A 20,900-nucleotide genomic window follows, 5' to 3' on the forward strand; every position below is an offset into this window, starting at 1 on the left:
GTGAAGTCATCATTGTTTTCAAATATGCACTCCAGTCCACTCTCCTTGGCTGCCAGGTTACATCAATGTTCCACAAACCATTCTTGTTATATTAACAATGGCTGGACTTTTTCTGGACAGACCTCGTATATCATAAAAACAGTAAGCATAAAAAAAGCTGTTGAGGGCCCTGGCTGGTATGGCTCAGGGGATTGAGCTCTGGCCTGCCAGCCAAAGGGTCACCAGTTCGATTCCCAGTCAGGGCACATGCCTGGGTTGCAGGCCAGGTCCCTGGTGGTGGCGGGATGCACAAGAGGCAACCACACATTGATGCTTCTCTCCCTCTCTTTCTCCCTCCCTTCTCCTCTCTAAAAAATGACTAAATAAATAAATAAAATCTTTTTAAAAAGCTGTTGAGACTATATTAATATTAGATAAAGTAGTCTTCAAATCAAGAAGATTTTGAGAGCTAAAAAGAGACATTTCATTATGAAAAGAGGCTCCATTAACTGGGGAGCATACTATTTATAAATGTGTATGCACCTAATGACCGAGATTCAGCATAGCCTCTGCACACTCGAAGCTTGGAGCACAATACTTACACAGTAATTCTCTAACTTAGGAAAACAGGGTCTTCCAGAAGAGCCCCTTCTCCATAGATTGGACCTTTGCATATGGGAACCGGACATATTATTCTACCAACTGATGAATGTAACCGATGTACCAGGGAAACTTAATTATTTGGACATAATAAAATCTGGTTTTCCTCAACTATTTGCCCGATTGGATTCATATCCAAACTTAGACAGCGATTATGTTCAAGAAGTATAGACCCCAGTGTGTGCTAATATAGTAATGACCAGCCATTTGTGGCTGTTTAAATTTAAGCTTAAATTAATTAAAATGAAATAAAATTAAAAATCCGGTTGCACCAGTCCTAGTTCACTAGCGCAGCACCCCCACGTGCTGAGTGCCTGCTGTACGGAACAGCACGGACGTAGCCCGTTTCCGTCAGCACAGAAGTTGTACTGGGTGGCATTATCGAGCTTTCATTTGCATACGAAAATTATTTTAAAGAATTTTTGTTCAGTTTTTCCATATTACATTTTTATATATCACTTCAATTTTCAGGAACAAATGTGCAGTAAAATCTGAAATCACACTTTTTTTTTAATGTGCTACTTGCAGATTATTGAAGAAAAAGGAGAGTTCAGTGTTCCAAGCTGCTATGGAAATATTAAAAGTGACAATGGTGGCTCTAGCCTTACCTTTGAGCATCCTTTGGACGATGTAAATGTGGTTGATTTGAAATGGGTCCATGACTTTGTACTAAAGGCTCTGGAACTTTTATATCAAGTAGAAAAATGGGAAACACTAGTATCACTTGCCATTCAGTTCAATATAATTTCACAGTAAGTACTGCTGTAAGGGCAATTAAAAATGACAGACTTCATTGAAAAAACGTGCTTTAACTCATGTGTGTTTTCTGATGTATTTTTACCCTGTCTAGTGAGAGATACACCGAGCAAGTGACACCGCTCCTGGTGTATGCGCAGCGCCAGCTGCTTCTAAGAATATCCAAGTTGGAGGGCCCAGACATCACACAACAGCCTTGCGCAAGGCATGAGGCTGAACACGAAGAGAAGGTAAGTTTGCCTCTGTTATTCACGCAGCTGTGATTTCTTATCAGTGTGCATGTAACAGAGATTTAGGAATCAGATACATGGTTGCTATTTGCATGTGGGCACTTATCATTCAAATCAGCAGACATTACTGAGGGCCTGCTGTGGCCAACATTTCCAGAAACAGTCAACTAAAGTAAGTGCTTGTACACGAGAAACTCACCAGGGCTGATTTATCCTCCAGGAACAACGAGGACGGTGTCTAGAGCTGTGACGCTTTTAAGGGCCCACTAAATGTTCTAATTCTTTTTTTTTAAAATTGACTTATTGTTGTTCAATTACAGTTGTCTGCATTTTCTCCCCACCCCTCCCCTGACTCCAGCCAAACCCACCTCCCCCCCTTGCTTTAATTCTTTTTTGAAATAAGCAGAAAACATCAACTTTTAGGTCAACGAAAATATTTTTTACTATTAATATATTTATATCAATAGAAACATGGAGTATAATTTTTAAAATTTATTTTGTGGAGGAGGAGTGGCAAAAAGTGCCTAAGGCCCATGAAACCCATGGTGCAGCTTTGAGTTGAGTGAGAGAAAGCAACAAGTAAATTCTCTTATTTGTTGTTTGGATCAATGAGGTATTGAGCACCTAACATCACAGCCCCTGCACTCGGTTGTGCTGTCCGCACCCTGCCCACAGGGCCCTGGCCTCGTGGGGGCTGACCTGACATCCGGCCCCTGCCCCACACACCTGTCGGTGTGCTCGTGTATTGCAGCTGCTCCATGGGCATTCCAGTTTCTTCTTTTCACAGAAGGTCCCTATGGCCTTTTGCATGTCCTTAACTCCTATGCATTCTGTGTAGAGAGCACACAGTCTGATTTCTTGCTTCATGGAGCTTAATATCAGAGGTGGAGGTAGGGTCAGATAGTAAACATGTAGATGCATATAAAAAGATTTCTGATCATTGGAAGTTCTCTTATGAAAAGGAAGTGGAATAGAAATAGGCTGGCGTGGGAGGTGGGAACTTTAGCAGGGATAATCAGGAAGGCCTTTTCAAAGTGACATTTGATGAGAAGGCACCAGCCATGCAGGGAGAAAGAGCATTCCAGCCCAAGGGAAGGAGGACAGAGGCCTTGAGATGGGACAGAAAGATGGCCCCAGTGGCTGCAGTGTAGCAGACAGGGGAGAGGGTAAGAATAGGAGGCTGCTCCTCTGTCTTCTTTGTTGCTTATTCCTCTTCTCCCCAGTGTCTTAATGTTAAATGTGCCCCATGGCTCTGTTCTTGGTCCTCTGTCTTACTCTGGCTTGGTGAGTTAATTCAGTCTTGGATCTGAGTTCCCTCTTTATGATGATGACAATCAACATCATATCTCCATTCTAGCCCTTTCTCCCGAATTCTCTGCTGCCATATCTGAATGTACTATGCAGGGTTCAGTCAGAGAAATATAACTAGGGAGATCCCTTCCCTTCCCTTCCCTTCCCTTCCCTTCCCTTCCCTTCCCTTCCCTTCCCTTCCCTTCCCTTCCCTTCCCTTCCCTTCCCTTCCCTTCCCTCCCCTCCCCTCCCCTCCCCTCCCCTCCCCTCCCCTCCCCTCCCCTCCCCTCCCCTCCCCTCCCCTCCCCTTCCCTTCCCCTCCTCTTTCCTTTCTCTTCTTTTTCTCTTCCTTTCTTTTCTCTTTTCTTGATTTATTACAAGGATTTGGCTTATATGATCATGGTGGCTGATTAAGCAAGTCCAAACTCTGTAGAGTAGGAGGTCAGGATCCTGAGCAGGAAGGGACCCCACAGGTGTGGCCAGAAGCAGTCACTGAGGGAGGATCTGGTGAGGAGAGAACAGTTTTTGACCACCTGGGTGCTGGCTGGAATTTGGAGTCTGGAGACCACCAGCATTGTCAAGGACGCACCTGGTTAAGGCAGGCCCACCTCGGATAATCGTCCTTGCTTCCGGCCAGTTTATTAGGGACTTTAAGTAGTCTCTGCAAAATCCCTTCATGGCAGCACCTAGGTTACAGTTGGATTGAATAACTGGGTTGAGGTGTATGTGTGCTACAGAATGGATGCTTTCCCCACTGGTCCTCATAGTTTAGCCTAACCACGTTGATTCATCAGAATACTGTCACACTGCCTGCATTTCTCAAATTTAGCACATTTCAAATAAACCTGTTCTGCCAAGTGTACTGCATTTTAATTGATGGCACCCCCATTCTCTTAGCTGTTCGGCTGGACAGCTTGGGCACACCACTCACTCTTCTCTGGCTTTCACACTTCACTTGAACTTGGTTGCCAAATCCCTACCTTCAATATGTGTTCAGAACCTGACCACATCTCCCCTCCTCCACCACCACCCCTGCTCCCATCGGAGCCTCTGTTGTATTTGCTTTAATTAATGCAATGACTTCCTAACTAGTCTTCTTGCTCCCAACTTCCCTGAAACTGCCTCCAGCCTATAGTGTATTCTCAGTGCAGCAGGTTAGAAGAGCCTTTGAAAGCCCATCAGGCTGTGTCATTCCCCATCTTAAACCTGATACCTTCCCATCTGATTCAGAGTTACAGCGAGCATCCTATCAGTGCCTTAATGCCCAACATAACTTGTACCCTGGGACCCCCAGTAACCTCCTGCGCTCCTCTGCAGGTTTCAGCTGGTCTCTTCTGTAAGACATTTCTGCCTCCGGGGCTTCGCACATGCCATTCCCCTGCTTGGAATGCTGCTCCCCCAATATCCACATTGATTTTTTACCTTGCATCTTTCCAGTGTTTATGAAATGTCATATTCTCTGTGAGGACTTTCTTCACTACACTATTTAGAGTTTTGAGCTTGTTTGCTTTATTTCTCTCTGTAGCATTTATAACCCTTTAATATACTCTACAATGTATGTCTCTATTTTGTTTGGTATCTCCCTGCTTCCACTAGAATAAGTTCCATAAGAGTAGGAGTTTTTGTTTGCTTTGTTCTGTGCTGTATAGCCCTTGAGCTTGAAGCTGTGCCTGGCACATAAGAGGCGCTCAATAAAGATTTGTTAAATGAAGCTGAAGAGATGCAAGGACCATGTGTACATCTCATTGTCAAAGTCCCTACAGTGGACAATTGAGAGGCAGCATCTCCATCCGCCTGGGGTTCAAGGAGGGCTGTGTTAGTGCAGGTCAAAGAGTGGAACAGAGCATTAGAGAGAAGAGGATCTTTTAAAAGAGTATCCTTCTGTTTAAAAAATACTTTGCTTTCAGATATTTTATAATTTGAGCACTCAAGCGTTAGAAAATAAATTTTTAAAATACTACAGGGGGAGTTAGTTCTGAAAGCTTCACCAGGGAAGTTCAAATTGCTTTAATTATGAGCAGGGTGGAAAAATCTGCCATTGGAAAAGCAGCCTGTATTTTAACTATGTTTCAGCTTACATAATGGACGATACAGTCAGACTTGTAAATTTATCAGAAAATTATATTCTAATTGCTCTACAGTTTTCCTAATGCTCTTCCAGCTGTGCTGTAGAAAAGAAATGTGAAAAATTACGTAGCTGCTTTCCCTCCCCCCTCCCCCCCTCAGTCTCTGCTAGCTTTTATTTGTTGCATCCTTTTGTATCTCTCTCTTTTTTTTTTTGGACAAATGAAAAAAGATAAACATTTTACGTGAGCCAAATTTTTGGCTGTAAATACCCAAGTTATATTTGTCTTCATCTTTTCTTTCTAAGATAACCTGCCGGAATTTTATTGAGAAACAACTCAAGATTAATCCTCTAACCAGTAAAATGACAGAGGCAGAAAGCAGCCCGGATTCCTTGAGAAAGCTCATTGTCTCAGGTCAGAACCGGCTTCAGCTGGAAGCGTGTGAAGCGGGGTTGGCATCGTCTTCTGCTCTCCGGACCTTCCATAATGAAAATGTTTGCGGAGTCTTTTCTGCATGTCTATTTGACTGAAAATAATCCACTTGATATTTACCATCTTGTGTTGCTATGTCACTTAAGGGGAATTCACACCCATGTTTATTGGTTTAATGTTTAAATGAAAGAAGGGCACCAACTATTTTTTAAATGGAGGAAGGAAATGGAGGAGAAACATGAAGGGGATGGAGACTGTTCTGTGCTATTTTCTCTGTTGCTACCTCACGTGGTAACTGTTCACATTGACCTTTTGCTATTTTCTGTGTGGATTCCCATAATAACCTGTGTTTCCATAATCACTACAGATTGTTCTTCTGTTGCCTTTCCTGTGGGGCAGTGGTGTGTCTTTTAACTGGAGCACAGGAGAGGGTTTGGGAACATCGTGACTCCTTTGCTTTGAGCCGACAAGCCCTCTCAGAATGTTTGGCAGTGCGGCAAGCGGGAGTGGAGCAGGAGAAGGAGGCGAGATGGGAACAAGGCCTTCTCCTGGGTGTGCTTTCCCTGCACCTCTGGTTCTGGTGCAGGAAAGAAATCCAGGTCTCCCCTTGGAGGTGCTGGCATCCTTTCATTTACTTGTCTGAGGGCCTCACGTATGTATGCATGTGTGTGCACATACACAAAAGGATAGTTCCTCTTGGTCCTGGGGATATGTTTGAAGACTTCCAGTGGAAGCCTGACACTGTGAGTAGTGCTGAATCCTATACGAGGTTTTTCTTCCTCTACATACCTGACTGTGATAAAGTGTAACTTGTAAGTTAGACCTAGGAAGAGATAGACAACAGTAACTGTTAATACGATAGAACAATTATAATAATATGCTATGATGAAAGTTACATGAATGCGGTCTCTCTGGCGCTCTCTGATGACTGACCTGATGACCGAGACGCTGCTCAGTAGCTGGTGAGCCGGCCGTGTGTGCAGCGTGGGCACACCGAGCACAGGGGGGACTCACATCCCAGGCAAGAAGGAGTGGCACAGTGTGAGATTCCATCACCGCTCTGTGGCACACAATTTAAAACCTATGAGTTGTTTATTCTGGAATTTTCCATTTAATATTTTTAGATCATGGTTGACCTATGGGTCATTGACCTGTGGGTAACGGAAACCACAAAAAGTGAAACCATAAGGGAGAATCTGCTGTAACCATTGACTTACCCATTTATGCAGCTGGCTGTACAGTTATTCAGCAGACATTTAGTGAGTACCTACCACGTGAGGCAGACACCAGCCCGCAGTGTCTGTAGTGTTATGGATGAGATGAGAAAAATTCACTCAGACTACTGAGTTCTGTGGAGGAAAAGGGACAGCACGAGGAGAGTGCACCGACCCTTGCCTTGACAAGCTTTTATTGGCTTTCTAATAGCATACATCAAAGAAGGTTTTCATTCATTACACTTAGGTTTGCTTTAGGTAACTACTTTTTACAGAGAGCAATGGAAGGGATGTTACTGATCAGTTCTTACAGATTAACAAGGAAAAAATGTTGCAAATGCAAGGGAACGATAAGAGTAACAGGTCTGGTTACACTTCAGTCCTTGGGAGAATTAGCATTTCCTTTAAAGATATGCAGCAAGCGCTCACCGCCCGAACTCAGGGTGAGGGAGTTTTAGCAAGAGCAAGTCACAAAGCAGCCTAGGTACAATGCAGGCCTGATTTCCCATGGGAGAACTTCTTCATGGGCGTGGTCCTGCATGCCGACTCACCCCCCACTGGTTTTCCACGTGGGTACTGAACTACATTTCCATGCCTTGCAAAGCGGCTCCCTACAACCACGTGTTGAGTACTGCACTAGTTATTGATACACAGAGATGAATGAGACTGAATAAAGTTTTGTTTTCCAGAAGTGTACAGTCCATGGAAGGGGAACAATAAATAAAGCAGATGTTGTACAGTAAATCCTCACTAACGTCATTGCTAGGTTCCTGGAAACTGACTTCAGGTGTAACTACGGATAATGCAGCCAGTTTTACCTTAGACTAATTGGTATAGACAAGAGTTAAGTTCCTACAGCATAGCTCTGGTGACAAAGGCATCACCAAACTTCTAAAAAAGGACCCAAAGCACCTCTAATAGGAAATGTCTCAATAAATGTGAGCCATCCATACATGTCAGAAAGGTGAATAAAAACAAGTAAAATCATGATTTTCCAACGCACTTACCCCAGCTGAGGGTCTTAGGTGGCTGAAGCCTGTCCGAGAGCTCAGGGCCCTCGGCAGGCGTTTCTCTCGGACAGGAGGTCCTCCCGACACGGGGCGCGTTCCCGCACACACGCTCGCTCAGACTGGGACAGCTCGGATATGCCCGCCAACCTCACCTGCCCATCCCTGGGGTGTGGGAGGAAAACCAAGTGTCGGAGGAAACCGCACAGACATGGGAAGACCGCGCAGACGCCGCACACTGGGCCCCCCGCCAGAATCGACTTCTTTGTCTCATCAACACCGTCATGAAATGATGTCGAGTGAAACGGCATTATTCATTCGAGAACCTAGAGTCGTGTGGAGCGATAAGGTCCGCAATATTATAACTGCTGCAGCTGTAAACAATAAGAGTTAACAGCTACTATTGCTTTTGAGAGACTGTGTTTAATTTCCCGGGGCTAGTGTAAAAGGGCAAGGCAAAAGTTGAAGTTAGGAAGGTTGGCAGGAGTTAGGAAATGCAAGAGTCGTAGAAGGGGGATCCAGATTTCTCTGGAGGATTGTGGGGACCTAGGTGAAAGGATTCAAGGAAGAAGGGTGAAGTGATTATATTTGTGTTCTGGAAAGGCCCTTGGGCAGCAGCAAGGAACCTCAATTGAAAGGAGACCATGTGGAGACCACACAGCCACCCCTCCATGTGTGTCAGATGCGGTGACGCCCTGGACCCAGCGGCCGGACTACAGAGTGGAGAGATGGGAGAGAAGGGCTGAAGAAACCCATGGGACTGTGCTCTGTACTTGTTAGATGACGGGAATGAGTGAGGGAGGGAGGGGTTTAAGTTGCTTTGGTTTCTGGCTTGGGTGGCTAGATGGATGTGATGTCTTCACTCGCAGGGAAACTGGAGAGAAGGGCAGGCCAGGGGAGGTTACTTTGGAATTTGCTAAGTTCAAGGTGCCTGGCTGACAGCTGAGCAGAAGGATCCAGCATATGGTTGGGTATACTATGAGGCATTCGGCAGAGATCTGTATTGTCATCATCAGTACGCTGGTAGTGGTTGACATCAGGGCCTTGTTTGAGGTCCCCCAGGGGGAGAGATGTGTAGTGTAGATCTTAGAATAACCTCGTTTTGGAAGCTGTGCCAGTCAGAATGGGCTAGGCTGTGTAGCTGCACCAATCAATCCCCAAATCTAACTGCCTGAACATAAGGGAAGTCTGGTGTTTTTGCCCGTGTCCTGTTCGATGAGGTTGAGTCCTGAGCGTCCTGAGCTGCTGCTCGTCATGAGCTCATGGAGCCTCCATGTTACCATGACTTCCACAAGTGTTTCCAGAGCAGGGGACAGAGCGCTGATGGTACCCTTTGGGGCAGTTATACTGAGAAGCAGGTAGTAAATGGCTAAGAGCACAGACTTTGAAACCAGACCACAAGTGCATAACACTATACGTTTATGCTAATGGCTTTACAGAAATGTCTTATCTAATTATTATAACCCTAGTAAAGGAATTATTATTACTCATTGGACATCAGGCACTCCAGTGACTGCTTTGTGAGTACAGGCCTAACTCGGAGAGACTGTGCATTTGGTTCCAGACCACTGCGATAAAGTGATTATCTCAACGAAGCAAGCCCCATGAATTTATTTTTGCTTCCCCAGTGCATATAAAAGTTGTCCATACTACACTGTAGTATATTAAGTGTGCAATAGCATTATGTCTAAAAAATTTCCATACCTTAATTTAAAATACTTTATTGCTAAAATAATGCTAATCATAATCAGAACCTTTAGCAAGAAAATGATGCTGATAGATTTGCTTGATGCATGATTGCCACACACCTTCAATTTGTAAAAAAAAATGCAGTATCTGCAAGATGCAGTAAAAGCAACATGCAATAAAACAAGGTGTGCCTGTATTAGCCTGCAACCACCTAAAGTGGGAGATCTGTTATTGTCTCCACTGTACAGGCAGGAAAAAGAATTGATTTTATGGTCTTTTTATATTTTATAATTTTATATTCATGAGTTCTATATAAATCATACGGTGGCTCTTCACGCTGCTCTTTGAAAGTGACACACGTCACTTCTGCTGGTACGTCATTGGGTAAAGTCACATGGCCGCATCTAACTTCAGAAGGGGTAGAGGAGTGCGGTCCTGCTCTGTAGCCTATGGATGAAGAGACACAGAATATGCAAAAAGCCCTAATGTCGGTCACAGGAGCAAACAGAGGAAGAACAGTGTCTGAAAGAGGTTGGGAGGTAGCCTAAGAGGTGGGAGGCACAATGGATGAGAGCGCTATAAACGAGGCCCAGGCAAGAGAGACCGAGCGAGAGGCAGCGGTCAACAGTCAGAGAGCTCACACTTGAGGACAGACTGTCTATTGCAAGTAGGTGGTCATTGTCACTGGTCTTTGTGCTATGACATTCTCATCTTAGCGCCTTGTTCTAGCAGTGCCCCCTTCCTGAAACGCTCTTCCCCATCCAGATGTCTGTCTGATAAACCCCTCACCTACTTTAAGCCTCTGTGCATGCCACACCTTCTCCAGGAGGCCTACCCTGGCCATTGTACTTAAAGCTGCACCCTGCTTGCTTCCTCCCAGTTCCTCGTACTCTGCCAGACATTTCCTTTTTTTCTTCTGAAGCACATAAGCCACCCATCACATACTGTATAATTCAGTGTGTTATTTATTAATTACTAGCCTGTCTCCCTGATACAATGTAAGGTATGTGAGGGCAAGGATCATGGTTTTGTGCATTCATATAATCCATATACCTTCGTGGGTGGCTGATACATAGCAGACACTCAATATCTATTTGTTGAACAAATGACTCTGTGACTGTGACATAACGAGTGACTTCGAAAAAGTGATGGAGGGGAGTGGAGGTATTTAGAGTGGTGGCTGCAGCCCTGGTGAGCTGTGCCTGCACAGAGCCACTGAGTGGAGAACTGCCTTTCATTTCAGCAAGCTGGGCAGTGACAAGAAAGACAGGGGTGGTGACAGCTAGAAGGAAATGTGGGGCTCAGGGGGGCTTTGTTTTGTTAGTCTGTTTTTAATAGCAGAGAAGGAGCATATTTCTATATTAAATGGAAAGAGCCGGTGGAGAGAGAGAGAGAGCTTAGAGATAGGGAAGGTATTTGATAGGGCAAGCAGCCTGAGGAGAAACAGGCAGGGGATGGAATGCAAGGGAACTGGCTTGGACAGGAAAGTGGAACGCGCAGGGCAGAAGGGGCGAAGAGAGTAGGTTCGAATGTGGGTGAGTGTGTAGGTGGGAAGGGTAGCAGTTGAAGGCATTGTCACTGGGTACTGAAGATTTTCCTAATGAAGCAGGGGGTTGAAAGCATAGCCGAGGCTGATAGGGTAGGAGATTCCAGAATGGGAAGGAAGATGCAGGCCACTGAAGCAAATGAGAGAAGGGAAGACAGAAGGGATGCAGAGCAGCGTAGAGTGAAGCTGGTGGCCGTGGCGTCATAGGCTTTACTGTTCATGATAAAGCAGATCCCCCCTCATGTTCAGCGGGAGCACGCTGGGGTCAATCACAGGTGACTGGTTCCAGTCCGAGTGTGATTCTTCCTGAGTATGTTCTGCTTCTCTTGGTCTTGATCCGTAACTCAGAATGTGATTTCTATTACCTATCCCCTCCATCCTGAAAAGGACTGACAACAAATGCGAGAACATGTGTCAAAGGTGCTTGTTATCAAAATAATGACTCCTATCTAACAGATAGGAGAAACAGACCTAGTATAAAATTCTAGGCCCGTGTGACCAGTAGACGCTCATCGATAATGGGGGCACTATGTCCGCACAGCACTTTGCTCGCCTGTTGTTCAAGTTACACGCGGAACGCCCCGACGGTGGGTGGTGGGACAGAAAGGAAGGCAGGTGGAATCAGGCTCCAGCGATCCTTTGGGCGGATTCTCAACAGGGATGCAAGTGTAAGCCAGTCTGAGCAATGATCAGAGCAGAAATATTGGAATGGATAAAAATCTAAGAAGTATTACAATGGCAATAATAATTAACTGGGCCAGGCACCATATTTAGCACTTCACAGCCATTAGCTTCTTTAGTTTCTATATCTCAGGAGTAGGTATTTTTACGCCTACATTACGGATGAGAAAATGGAGTGTTACTAGTAAGGACTGGAACTACGATTCAAACCCTGGTCTGTTTGTGCAGCTCTGAAATGCTCCTCCAAGCCAAGCCCGATCAGCATCTCTGCTCTTTCGGGTTAGATTCTCCCCTAACCTGAGAGCACTCAAGAAAAACATTTGCTAGGTATCACTGGTCGTGGGAAGAAAGACACTTTATTCTGACTAATTGTGGCAGCATGGTCATTTTTAGATGAGCCTGCCTACTAACTGTAGGTTTCACCTTGAGTCATGAACATCGTGGCATCCTGCGTGGAGCTCTTGATGAGACTCTAGGACCGCTGTGACGAGGAGCAGCATTCTGGCCCATACTTTTGGGCTTGCTTGGCAAAGTTTTAGTGTGTTGGGTTTTTTCAGTGCCTGAACTCAGATCATTATTCATATGTTCTTAAACACGGTGGGTCGAATGTCCGTCACCAGGACATATCTGCAGCTTTTTAAAAATGCCAAGCATATTCTTGATGTTTTCCACACCAAACGCTTCTTTAGAACATGATAGATTTTCTTTTGGCATAATAGCATTTGCTACTAATGTTTTGATACATTTCATCCTGCAGACCAGATGTTGTAATGCTCCGGTGCCTGGGAACATTTGGCGTTCTCATTATTTAAAAGCATTCCATTCTCCCTCTAACTATTTAATAATGCATATGCAATTTGGTAAGGTCTCTGTAGGATTTGGAGAAGTGAGAATACCTCACTTGATAGATTATTTTTTGTATGGATGAGTAACTTGCCTGCTTGTTAAGCTTCTAAGGGAGATAACTCTTGGGGTATGTATTTTCTTATAACTGTTTTTATATTTTCTCTCATTCTTTAGTCTTGACCTTATTGACATTTAAGTTTTCTGAGAGGATTTTTCAGTCTTCCCGTATGTTGGAATTTTCAGCCCTTTGGCAGGTATGTTTTATTACTGCCTCCGGGCATTTGGATTGATGTGACCAAATGTGTAGAAAATAGCACAAGTTTCATATCACTCCCTGGGAGTTTTCCTCAGTAGATCCATATCTCAGGAGCGATTGGCATTTTAGTTTTAACGTCTACATTGGTACAATGAGAGACACAGCAATTTTTCTTTTTTTCTTTCCCTCCTTCTCCTGCTCTTCTGCCTCTTCTTCTCACCCATTCCAAACTGTTGAGACTATTAATGGCTTTGAAACAGCTTCTTGCATCATCCATGGGAGTTTTTGGACAGGGACCCCCATGAGGCAGATGCTAGAGTAAGGCCTCTGACGCTGATCTTTCCTCGTTGCTTTGCATCATTTATTTCAAAACACCAAACAGAACCCTGATTAGACCATAAAACAGGTATAGTAAGGCTTGAACAAATAAAAATCGGATAGCAAAATACAGTTTAGAGAAAAAGGAATGCTTTATGAGCAGATATTTGATAACTGTAGCAGGAGGGTAATTTTATTGAGACCCCCTATCTGAAAGATGGCAAACATCTTCCTTTCCTCCTGTCTCTCTTGTCCCGGGCACGCCTTGGCGTGACTTTTATTGTAGAATGTAAGCTCCATGAGAGCACGGAGTTACGTCTGCTTTGTTCATCTCCTCAGTGCCTTGCATGGTGCCTAGTACTGGTCAGTGTTACTATATACTGTAAGGATATATGACTACCAGTCATAATGTGAGCCTGCCTGCCTCTGTTGACTGCCTCCTCCACGACAGGCACTATGCTGGGCGCTTCACACACAGGTTAAAATAATGACCTCGGAGGCAAATGGTTTTCATCCCACTTTTGACAGGTATTTAAAATGAAGACCTAGAGAAAGTAACTGACTGTTTCTCAAAATATGAATACGTGAGGGCTTCCAGCTTCCTCCTTTCCTTTGGCTGGCTTCTTTCCCTGATCTCTCCCTCTAAGGAGAAACAGATAACATCTGAACTCGTGAATTCTTGTAAGAAAAAGAGAGCAGAAATCTACAGTCCTCAGGTTGTGCTGAAGGGTGGTGGTAAGAGGAGTGGGGGCGCGCCTTGTCAAGATCACACAGGACCCTGCGAGCTTAGAGGAGACGCGAACTGAGGGAGCAGGATGGCCAGGCAGAGTGGCTGCCATCTTGCAGACACGTCATGGTGACACGCACAAGACCCACCATGCTTACAAACATGCTAATGATCAAGTTCAGAACACTGGAAAAAATGCAACATCCTAAAAGTCTGCCTAGTAAGCCCAAAAGTGTGGGCCAAAATATCACTCTTGAGGTCCTGGAGTCTTATAAGAGCTCTAAGCAGGATGCCACGATTTGCATGATAATGACTTAAGGTGAAATCTACAATTAGTATGAAGGCTCATTTAAAAATGACCATGCTGTCACAATGAGTCAGAATAAAGTGTCTTCCTTCCCACGACCAGTGATACCTAGCAAATTTTTTTCTTGAGTGCTCTCAGGTTAGGGGAGAATCTGGCCTGAAAGGGCAGAGATACTGATCAGGCTTGGCTCAGTGGAGCTTGTAGGAGCATGTCTAGGGTGGGAGGGAGAGGGGCGAGAATATAAGGGAAGGTGTCAGAGCAGTCATGGGGAGCCAGCTCACGTTCAGCCTTACAAGTCACTTTTGGGGCTTCGGTGTTCGTTCTAGGTGATGGGTAAGCCAATGGAAGGTCTTGGGCAAAGGAGTGACATGAGATGACTCACACTTTAAAAGGAGTCCCCTGGTTGCTATGTTGAGAGTGGAGACAGGGAGCCTGGTTACCAGGGCAATTGCAGTAATTTAAAAGATGATGAGGTCTTGGAACATAGTGGAGGTGATAGTGGAGGGTATAGCTGGTGAGATACAGTGGCATTCTGGATATTTTCTGAAGAGGGACCCTGTAGGACTTGCTGTGAATTTGATTTGGAGCATGAGAGAAGAAGAGAAGTCAAGGATGACTCTCGTGTTTGGCCTGAGATAGGGAAAGACCTACTGGAGGAGCTGGTTTAGGAGGAAAAGATCAGGAAATTAGCAGGGGGACCTGTTAAATTTGAGATGTCTGTTGAATGTGCGGCAGAGTAGATCATTGGATCAATGAGTTTGGACTTCAAGGGAATTGGGACCAAAGATAGAAATTTGGGAGCCACTAGCATGTGGGTGATATTAAAGTCATCAAATGAGATGAGATTATCCAGGGGGTGAGTATAAATTAAGAAAAGAGAGGCAGTCTAAGAGTAGAACCCTGAGGTTTCCCAGGATTAAGAGGTCGGGTTGATGAGGACGCATAGCAAAGAGGACTGGGGAGTGTCCAGCGAAGCTGGGAAAGGACCTGTAGGCCAAGTAAAGGCCGCATTCAGAGGACGGAATTACTCCCTGAGTCTAGTGCTGCTGAGAATTGGAGTGAGGTACAGTCTCGAAGTTGAACATCACATTTAGCCACCTGAAGATGCTGGGGGTGGCGTGATGTGGGTGGGGGGAGTGCGAGTTTTAGTGGGTTCAAGAGAGAATGGGAAATAATGAATACAGAATTTTTTGAGGAGTTTTGTTGTAAAATGGAGTAGAGAAATAAGATAGTACCTTGAGAGGAAAGTAGGGTCAAGAGAAAGGTTTTTTTTATATTTTTAAATTATTTTTTTTTCTTTTTAAAAAGAAATTTAAATATAGTCACCATGCTGTACATTATAGCCCAGAAGTTACTTATCTTGTAACTGGAAGTTTTACCCCTGGACCCTCTTCACCCATTTTGCCCATCCCTACCTCACCTCTGGCCACCACTGATCCATTCTATGTCTTGTATCAATGCTCTGGTTTATTTAGATTCCACATGTGAGGTAATGCAGTATTTGCCTTTCCCTGTCTGACTTATTTCACTTAGCATGAGGCCCTCAAGGCCCATCCATGTGGTCACCAATGCAGGATTTCCTTCTTTTTGATCTCATTACATACACCACATTTTCTTTCTCCATTCATTTGTCAGCTGACACCTCAGTTGTTTCTCTCTTGTCCATTGTAAATAATGCTGCAATGAACGTAAAATTTTTAAATTTTTGAAAGGTAGGGGAAGACAGTAAAATGTGCTGCTGGGAAAGATTCTGTAAAAAGGGGAAAAATTGTTGATTCGGAGGAAGGAGAACCACTGGTGTGATGCCCTGATGCCCTTGAGTTGTCGATGGGCAAGGGCACTGGGGGCTGGGCGGGTATGCTGGTGGTGGCTTATGGGAAAGCCCTTTAGCTTGCTTCAGTTCTTTTCAAGTGCAGTAGGAAACAAGGTCATTGGCCTTGAAAGAATGGGGGATAGTCACTTCCCATCCCCTTTTCTTTTTTTCCTCCATATGGCTAATTAACCGTCCTCCTGTTGCTTCAACAGTGGAAACTTCCCAATGTCCCTCCCTAGTTTCCATTGTACTACCTTAGTCAGGATCAAATGACTCAATGTTGTCAGTCTCTCTGCCACCCGCCGCCTTCTGTTAAAGTCAGGCATGCCCACAGCTGTTGGCTAACTCTTCCTAAAACACCACTTTCTTTCTGTCAGAGTCCTACTCAAAACCCTTGCTCAGCAACCCATGAAAGAGGGCCTCAGCCCCTGGCTGAATAAGCCGTCTTAGTTCAGCAGGACTGGCCGTGTCATCTCACTGTGCCCGAGTTGCCACCCTCACGGCTGCTGCCGTACTTCTTGCACAAACCAGTTCTGTGACTGAGGGAAGCTATCGGACTTCTCCATGCCTTCTTTTCCTCATCTGCAAAATGAGGGTATAGCTGGTACCTGCCTCTTACAGTTGCTTCTAGGGTTCAGTGCGACTAATTTATTTACAATAGTCCCTGAGATGGTGTAAGTGCTCAGCTCAGTCAACTTCAGCCATTCTTATTCTAATAATCTAAAACCCCTTGCCTTTTTCTTCTTCATCAAACCTTTCCTATCCCTTAAGACACAGCTGGCATACTTTTTCTCCCAGGAGGTCTTTCTAGCTCATCCAGTCCTCCCTACTCTGATCTCTGTATCTTTTCCTCCTGTTGGCCTTGAGCACCCTCTGCACGTATGACTTGAATATGCCGGCGGCAGAATGCTGCATCTCTTCCGCTAGGCTGTAAACTCTTAAGGGCAAAGGTCTTGCCTCTTAAGCTCTGGTAGCTCAGTTCCCTAAAAGTTGCTGTACTATCAAGACCTCAGGTTTTGCAGGGGGTATTCGACCTGTTCAACTTGTTGGAGAAGGAAATTCTTTCGTTCCATCTGGAGCCTGTATTTCTTGTTTTTGTGTGCCTGCTTCATGCTGTCAGCTGCAGACCTGCAGCCTGACTCTTGGGCTGTCACGTCCTCTCCAGAGACCTCGCAGCAACTCTCTTCCTCGGCCACTTGTTCAGGACTGTTTGTTAGTTTCATACGCACGACACCACCTCCCTTTCCTCTGCGCCCTCCAATGTTAGAAACCATCTTTTCCTTCTCTTAAGACGGGGGTTGCCCATCTTCCTGGCTTTTCTGTTTCCTCCTTTCTTCTCTTTCCCAAGGCACCCCTGCTTTGAAGAGGCTGCTGAAAAGGAGGAAATTATTTTATCTTTTATGTTCAGCAAGAATAAAGTAGGAGGCTTCATAAGGAAAATTGGCAAGATCTAAAGTTTTTTTTTGCATTTCATAAGAACCAAAAGTTTTCTAAGTTTTCTCTTTTTTTTTATTTAAAAAAAGAACTTTCAAATACACCAAAAAATGATCTGAATGTTGAAATACCTGCTTCATATCTGGGGGCTTTGAATTTAGCAGCTTTAGTTTGCGACCAAGAAATTCTCTGAATTAGAGTTTTTTGCTGCTGGTTGGCTCGCTGCGGCATTGTATCCCTCTAGCCTTACTCTTCCTTTTCCTTTCAGAGTACAGCCAAGCCAAAGAGCTCATCTGTGTGCCCGTGGACGTGACAGACACTCTGAGATGTTTTAGAGAGACTTTGGAAAAATCCAAATATCACAACAGAGCAATCCGACACAGCAGAAAGTTGCTTTCATTATTTCTTGCACAGACACAAGGTAAAAATTCTTGCTCTGTAAGCCTGAGTCCTTATTTAGGTGGGTGGGGGCACCCCGTAGACTTGCCGTATTCTGCCAGAGGTGCCTCCTTGCCCTGCTGACAAGCCCACTCACTGCTGCCTTTTGCTTTCTCCTTGCCCAGTGGGTCACATCATCTCTCTCTTGCTGGATTCCAGCTGAGGCACAGTCTCACTCATCTGCCTCTGTGCCTTCTGTGGAACTGCCATACTCCCTGTGCAGAGTAGATACGAATACAGTATTTGTTAGTTTTTTGACTTTGTTCATGTATGTTCTTACTATTTTCTTTGCAAGTATGATGCTAGTCTTGTTTAATTTTCATAAGTAGATGAATCAATTCATACTGAATTAACTAGAACCTTTTACCAAAACACTACTTTATCAGTGTCAAAGAAATGGATGTGTTTTAATATAAGCATCAATAAGATTTCTGGTTAATAACATAGATTTTTATCTTAAGAGGGTTTTTTTAGCCTAAAACAAGGTGTTCATTTGCTATCATTGGTTACATTACCTTTTTTGTATTTCTCCCCTCTCAGCATCTACTGATCTGTGAGCACAGTGAAAGCAGGGCTTTGAGTGATTAAGTGGTGACCTTACAGAGAATATAGTCAAATTTATCTATATTTAGGTTATTTAAAAATTTTTAAAATGCTAATTTATGTTTATGATTCTTAGTGTTCAGATTTATTAGAATATTAAAAATAAAGAGCAAACTTAAAATAATCAATAATTATATTTTAAAGTCATTAAAATAGATTTAAACTTATACTTAAGATGCTAATATCGACTGATCTGATCTTTTAGAAACCTGACCAATGTTTTTTTTACAACCACTGACCAAAGTTTTATTTATGTTTGTATATATGTGTAGATGGACGTATGTTTTTGTTGGTGCTGCCCCTGCAACAAGTTACGATGTGCATCCACAGTTTTTGGTTGTGTTGTCCACAGACTCGCATTACATTAAATGAGCTCTCCACATCATGTTTAAAGTCCCTTCAATAATAGCATACATTGGCAATGAGTAAGGGCATGAATAAGAAAAGAAAATGAGATTCCTGACAATGGTTTACAGCAACTCACTCTTAATCTCACTTGGTACCAAAATATTCATTTGAAATATTGAAATATAAGTCAAACACTCATTTGAAATAGAGGTTGGGGGGAGCTCCATGGATACCCGGAACCCCAGGAAGACAAATAAGAGGGCCCTAAGGTAAATTAAGTCTGAAACATTGCTGGAGGTACCAAATAAAAAGGTGTTCTACCTTGAGCACATTATGAGCAGGCCAGGTTCTTTGGAAAAGGCAACAATGCCAGGAAAAATAGAAGACAAGGAAAAGAGGAGGCCAAATATGAGACAGACTGACTCCATAAGAGACACCATGAGTCTACAGGAGCCAGGCTGGGCTACTGAGGACAGGACACGGCGGGCGTCACTCACGCGTGGGGTCACCAGGAGACGAGCCACTCGGCAGCACATACGCCAGACTATTCCCAGCAGTCCCTCCCAGTCCTTCGCTCTCTCCGCAGCTTTCTACTGCTCCCCCCCTAGAATATTTACCCCCTTTTTTCTGTGTGCTCTCCGATCTTACAAAGAGACAGCACTTTCCCATTCCCTCCCCGCTCAGGTCAGAGCTACCTGAGTGGGGCAGACGTCTCTGCCTCAGAGGCAAACTAACGTCTTCCTCTTGGAAGCTCTTTAAGTCATATGTATACACACATATAACACACACGTATATACATGTGTGTATATGACATTATATATCATACTTGTGTATACATATGCTATAAATATGCACACACATATAGACATCTATACATATATGTGCTCTGTGTGTGGATATATATACACACACAAAAACACAGGGGTGGGTAAAAGTAGGTTTATAGTTGTTCATATGGAAAATAATACAATAATTAATAAATAATGATACAAGGGAAAAAAAAGAAGAAGAAGAAGAAGGGTAAACCCAGTTGGTGTAACTGCCACCAAACCCCGGGAGTAGCAATGCGTCATCTCAGCATTCCCATTCCGGCAGCCTGTGACGGGACGAGCACAGAGCCCATCCACACCCGCCTGTGCTCCTCCGAAATGATTCCAGATACTAAGTGTAAGGAAACAAAGTTCCCCAAGCTGCAGGTGAGTCTCAGCTACACGCAAAGTATTTCCGTTCCTCTCCCTTTCCATTTCTACTACCTTTTGTCTTCATCAACTTCCCTCCTTTTTTCCACTTTAAATTTCTTTGTTATTTTTTTTTTTCATGAATAGGAGTCAAAGGAGGAGCAAACATTTCAAAACTGACCCCCGGAAAGGTGGAGTTCTGCCTGGGGACGGAAGAGATGCACATGCCAACCCCTCCCGACCTTTCTCAGGAGCACTTCAGAGTTTTTAGTTCGGTGGAGAAGAGCAAACTTCCCTATTCACAGCTCGGGCTCGTAATTTCTTCGTTTTACAAAACTATTGGTAAGATTTATTCATTTTGTATCTATTTTCAGTGTGATCACCTGCATTGATGTTGGAGATTACATTTGGTCCCGAAGTGCTATATTTAAAAATAGGATGAAAGAGCCTGAAATAGATTCTGTTCCTTGCGCCCTTGCAGGCACTGGCAGGGCAGTGTTGGGACGAGATGCTTCCAGCGCCGCCCCTCCCCCACTTCCCCCGAGCCTGCCTGCCCCATCTCGAGGTCCGAGGCCATCCTCCACCCATCCCCCTTTAACCGAACCTGTGAACTGTCTGTCAGGATGTGGCCACAGCGAGTGCTTTTGCTCTGCTCCAGCTGATTTCGTTTTCTTTGTCTTTCCACTTGGTTTGGCTTTTACGCAGTCAGCAGTACGTACTCAACCCCAACCCGTGTTGTGGACCCAACACCTCCCTTTTCTGTAGCAGACATTGTGTAATCCCCCTTTACTCTCTGGAATACAGTTTGTATTTGCTATATTCTTTCTACATAATTATTTACCCCCCCCAACTCAATGTGAAGCTGTAAACATAAAACATGGGACAAATCAGTTGCTTCATAATAAAAGACCCTGCTGTTGGTGTGTGAGGCTCCAGCAGCAGCAGGCCAGCGAAGCGTGTTGGGACCACCACGCCTGTCACAGCGGCGGGTGCAGCGCGGCTCCGTTGCTTGTGCTGGTGACACGTAGCATCAGCACTGCCACTTTTGGTGGCATAGTTTTCTAAAATAGCAAGTAAATGTA

General features: G+C 44.3%; 1 protein-coding gene across 1 annotated transcript in view; it reads left to right on the top strand.

Moving 5' to 3' along the window:
- Window positions 1-20,900, top strand: part of CFAP54 (cilia and flagella associated protein 54) — a 249,121-nt gene that overhangs the window by 122,049 nt on the left and 106,172 nt on the right. Inside the window, exons 37-41 of the mRNA XM_028532627.2 lie at window positions 1,168-1,391; window positions 1,490-1,625; window positions 5,287-5,395; window positions 17,520-17,672; window positions 19,966-20,160. Coding sequence (XP_028388428.1) covers window positions 1,168-1,391; window positions 1,490-1,625; window positions 5,287-5,395; window positions 17,520-17,672; window positions 19,966-20,160 — 817 coding nt within the window. The remainder of the gene's footprint in view (window positions 1-1,167; window positions 1,392-1,489; window positions 1,626-5,286; window positions 5,396-17,519; window positions 17,673-19,965; window positions 20,161-20,900) is intronic.

Source organism: Phyllostomus discolor, chromosome 2 (genome assembly GCF_004126475.2).
Source record: "Phyllostomus discolor isolate MPI-MPIP mPhyDis1 chromosome 2, mPhyDis1.pri.v3, whole genome shotgun sequence".
NCBI lineage: Eukaryota > Metazoa > Chordata > Mammalia > Chiroptera > Phyllostomidae > Phyllostomus > Phyllostomus discolor.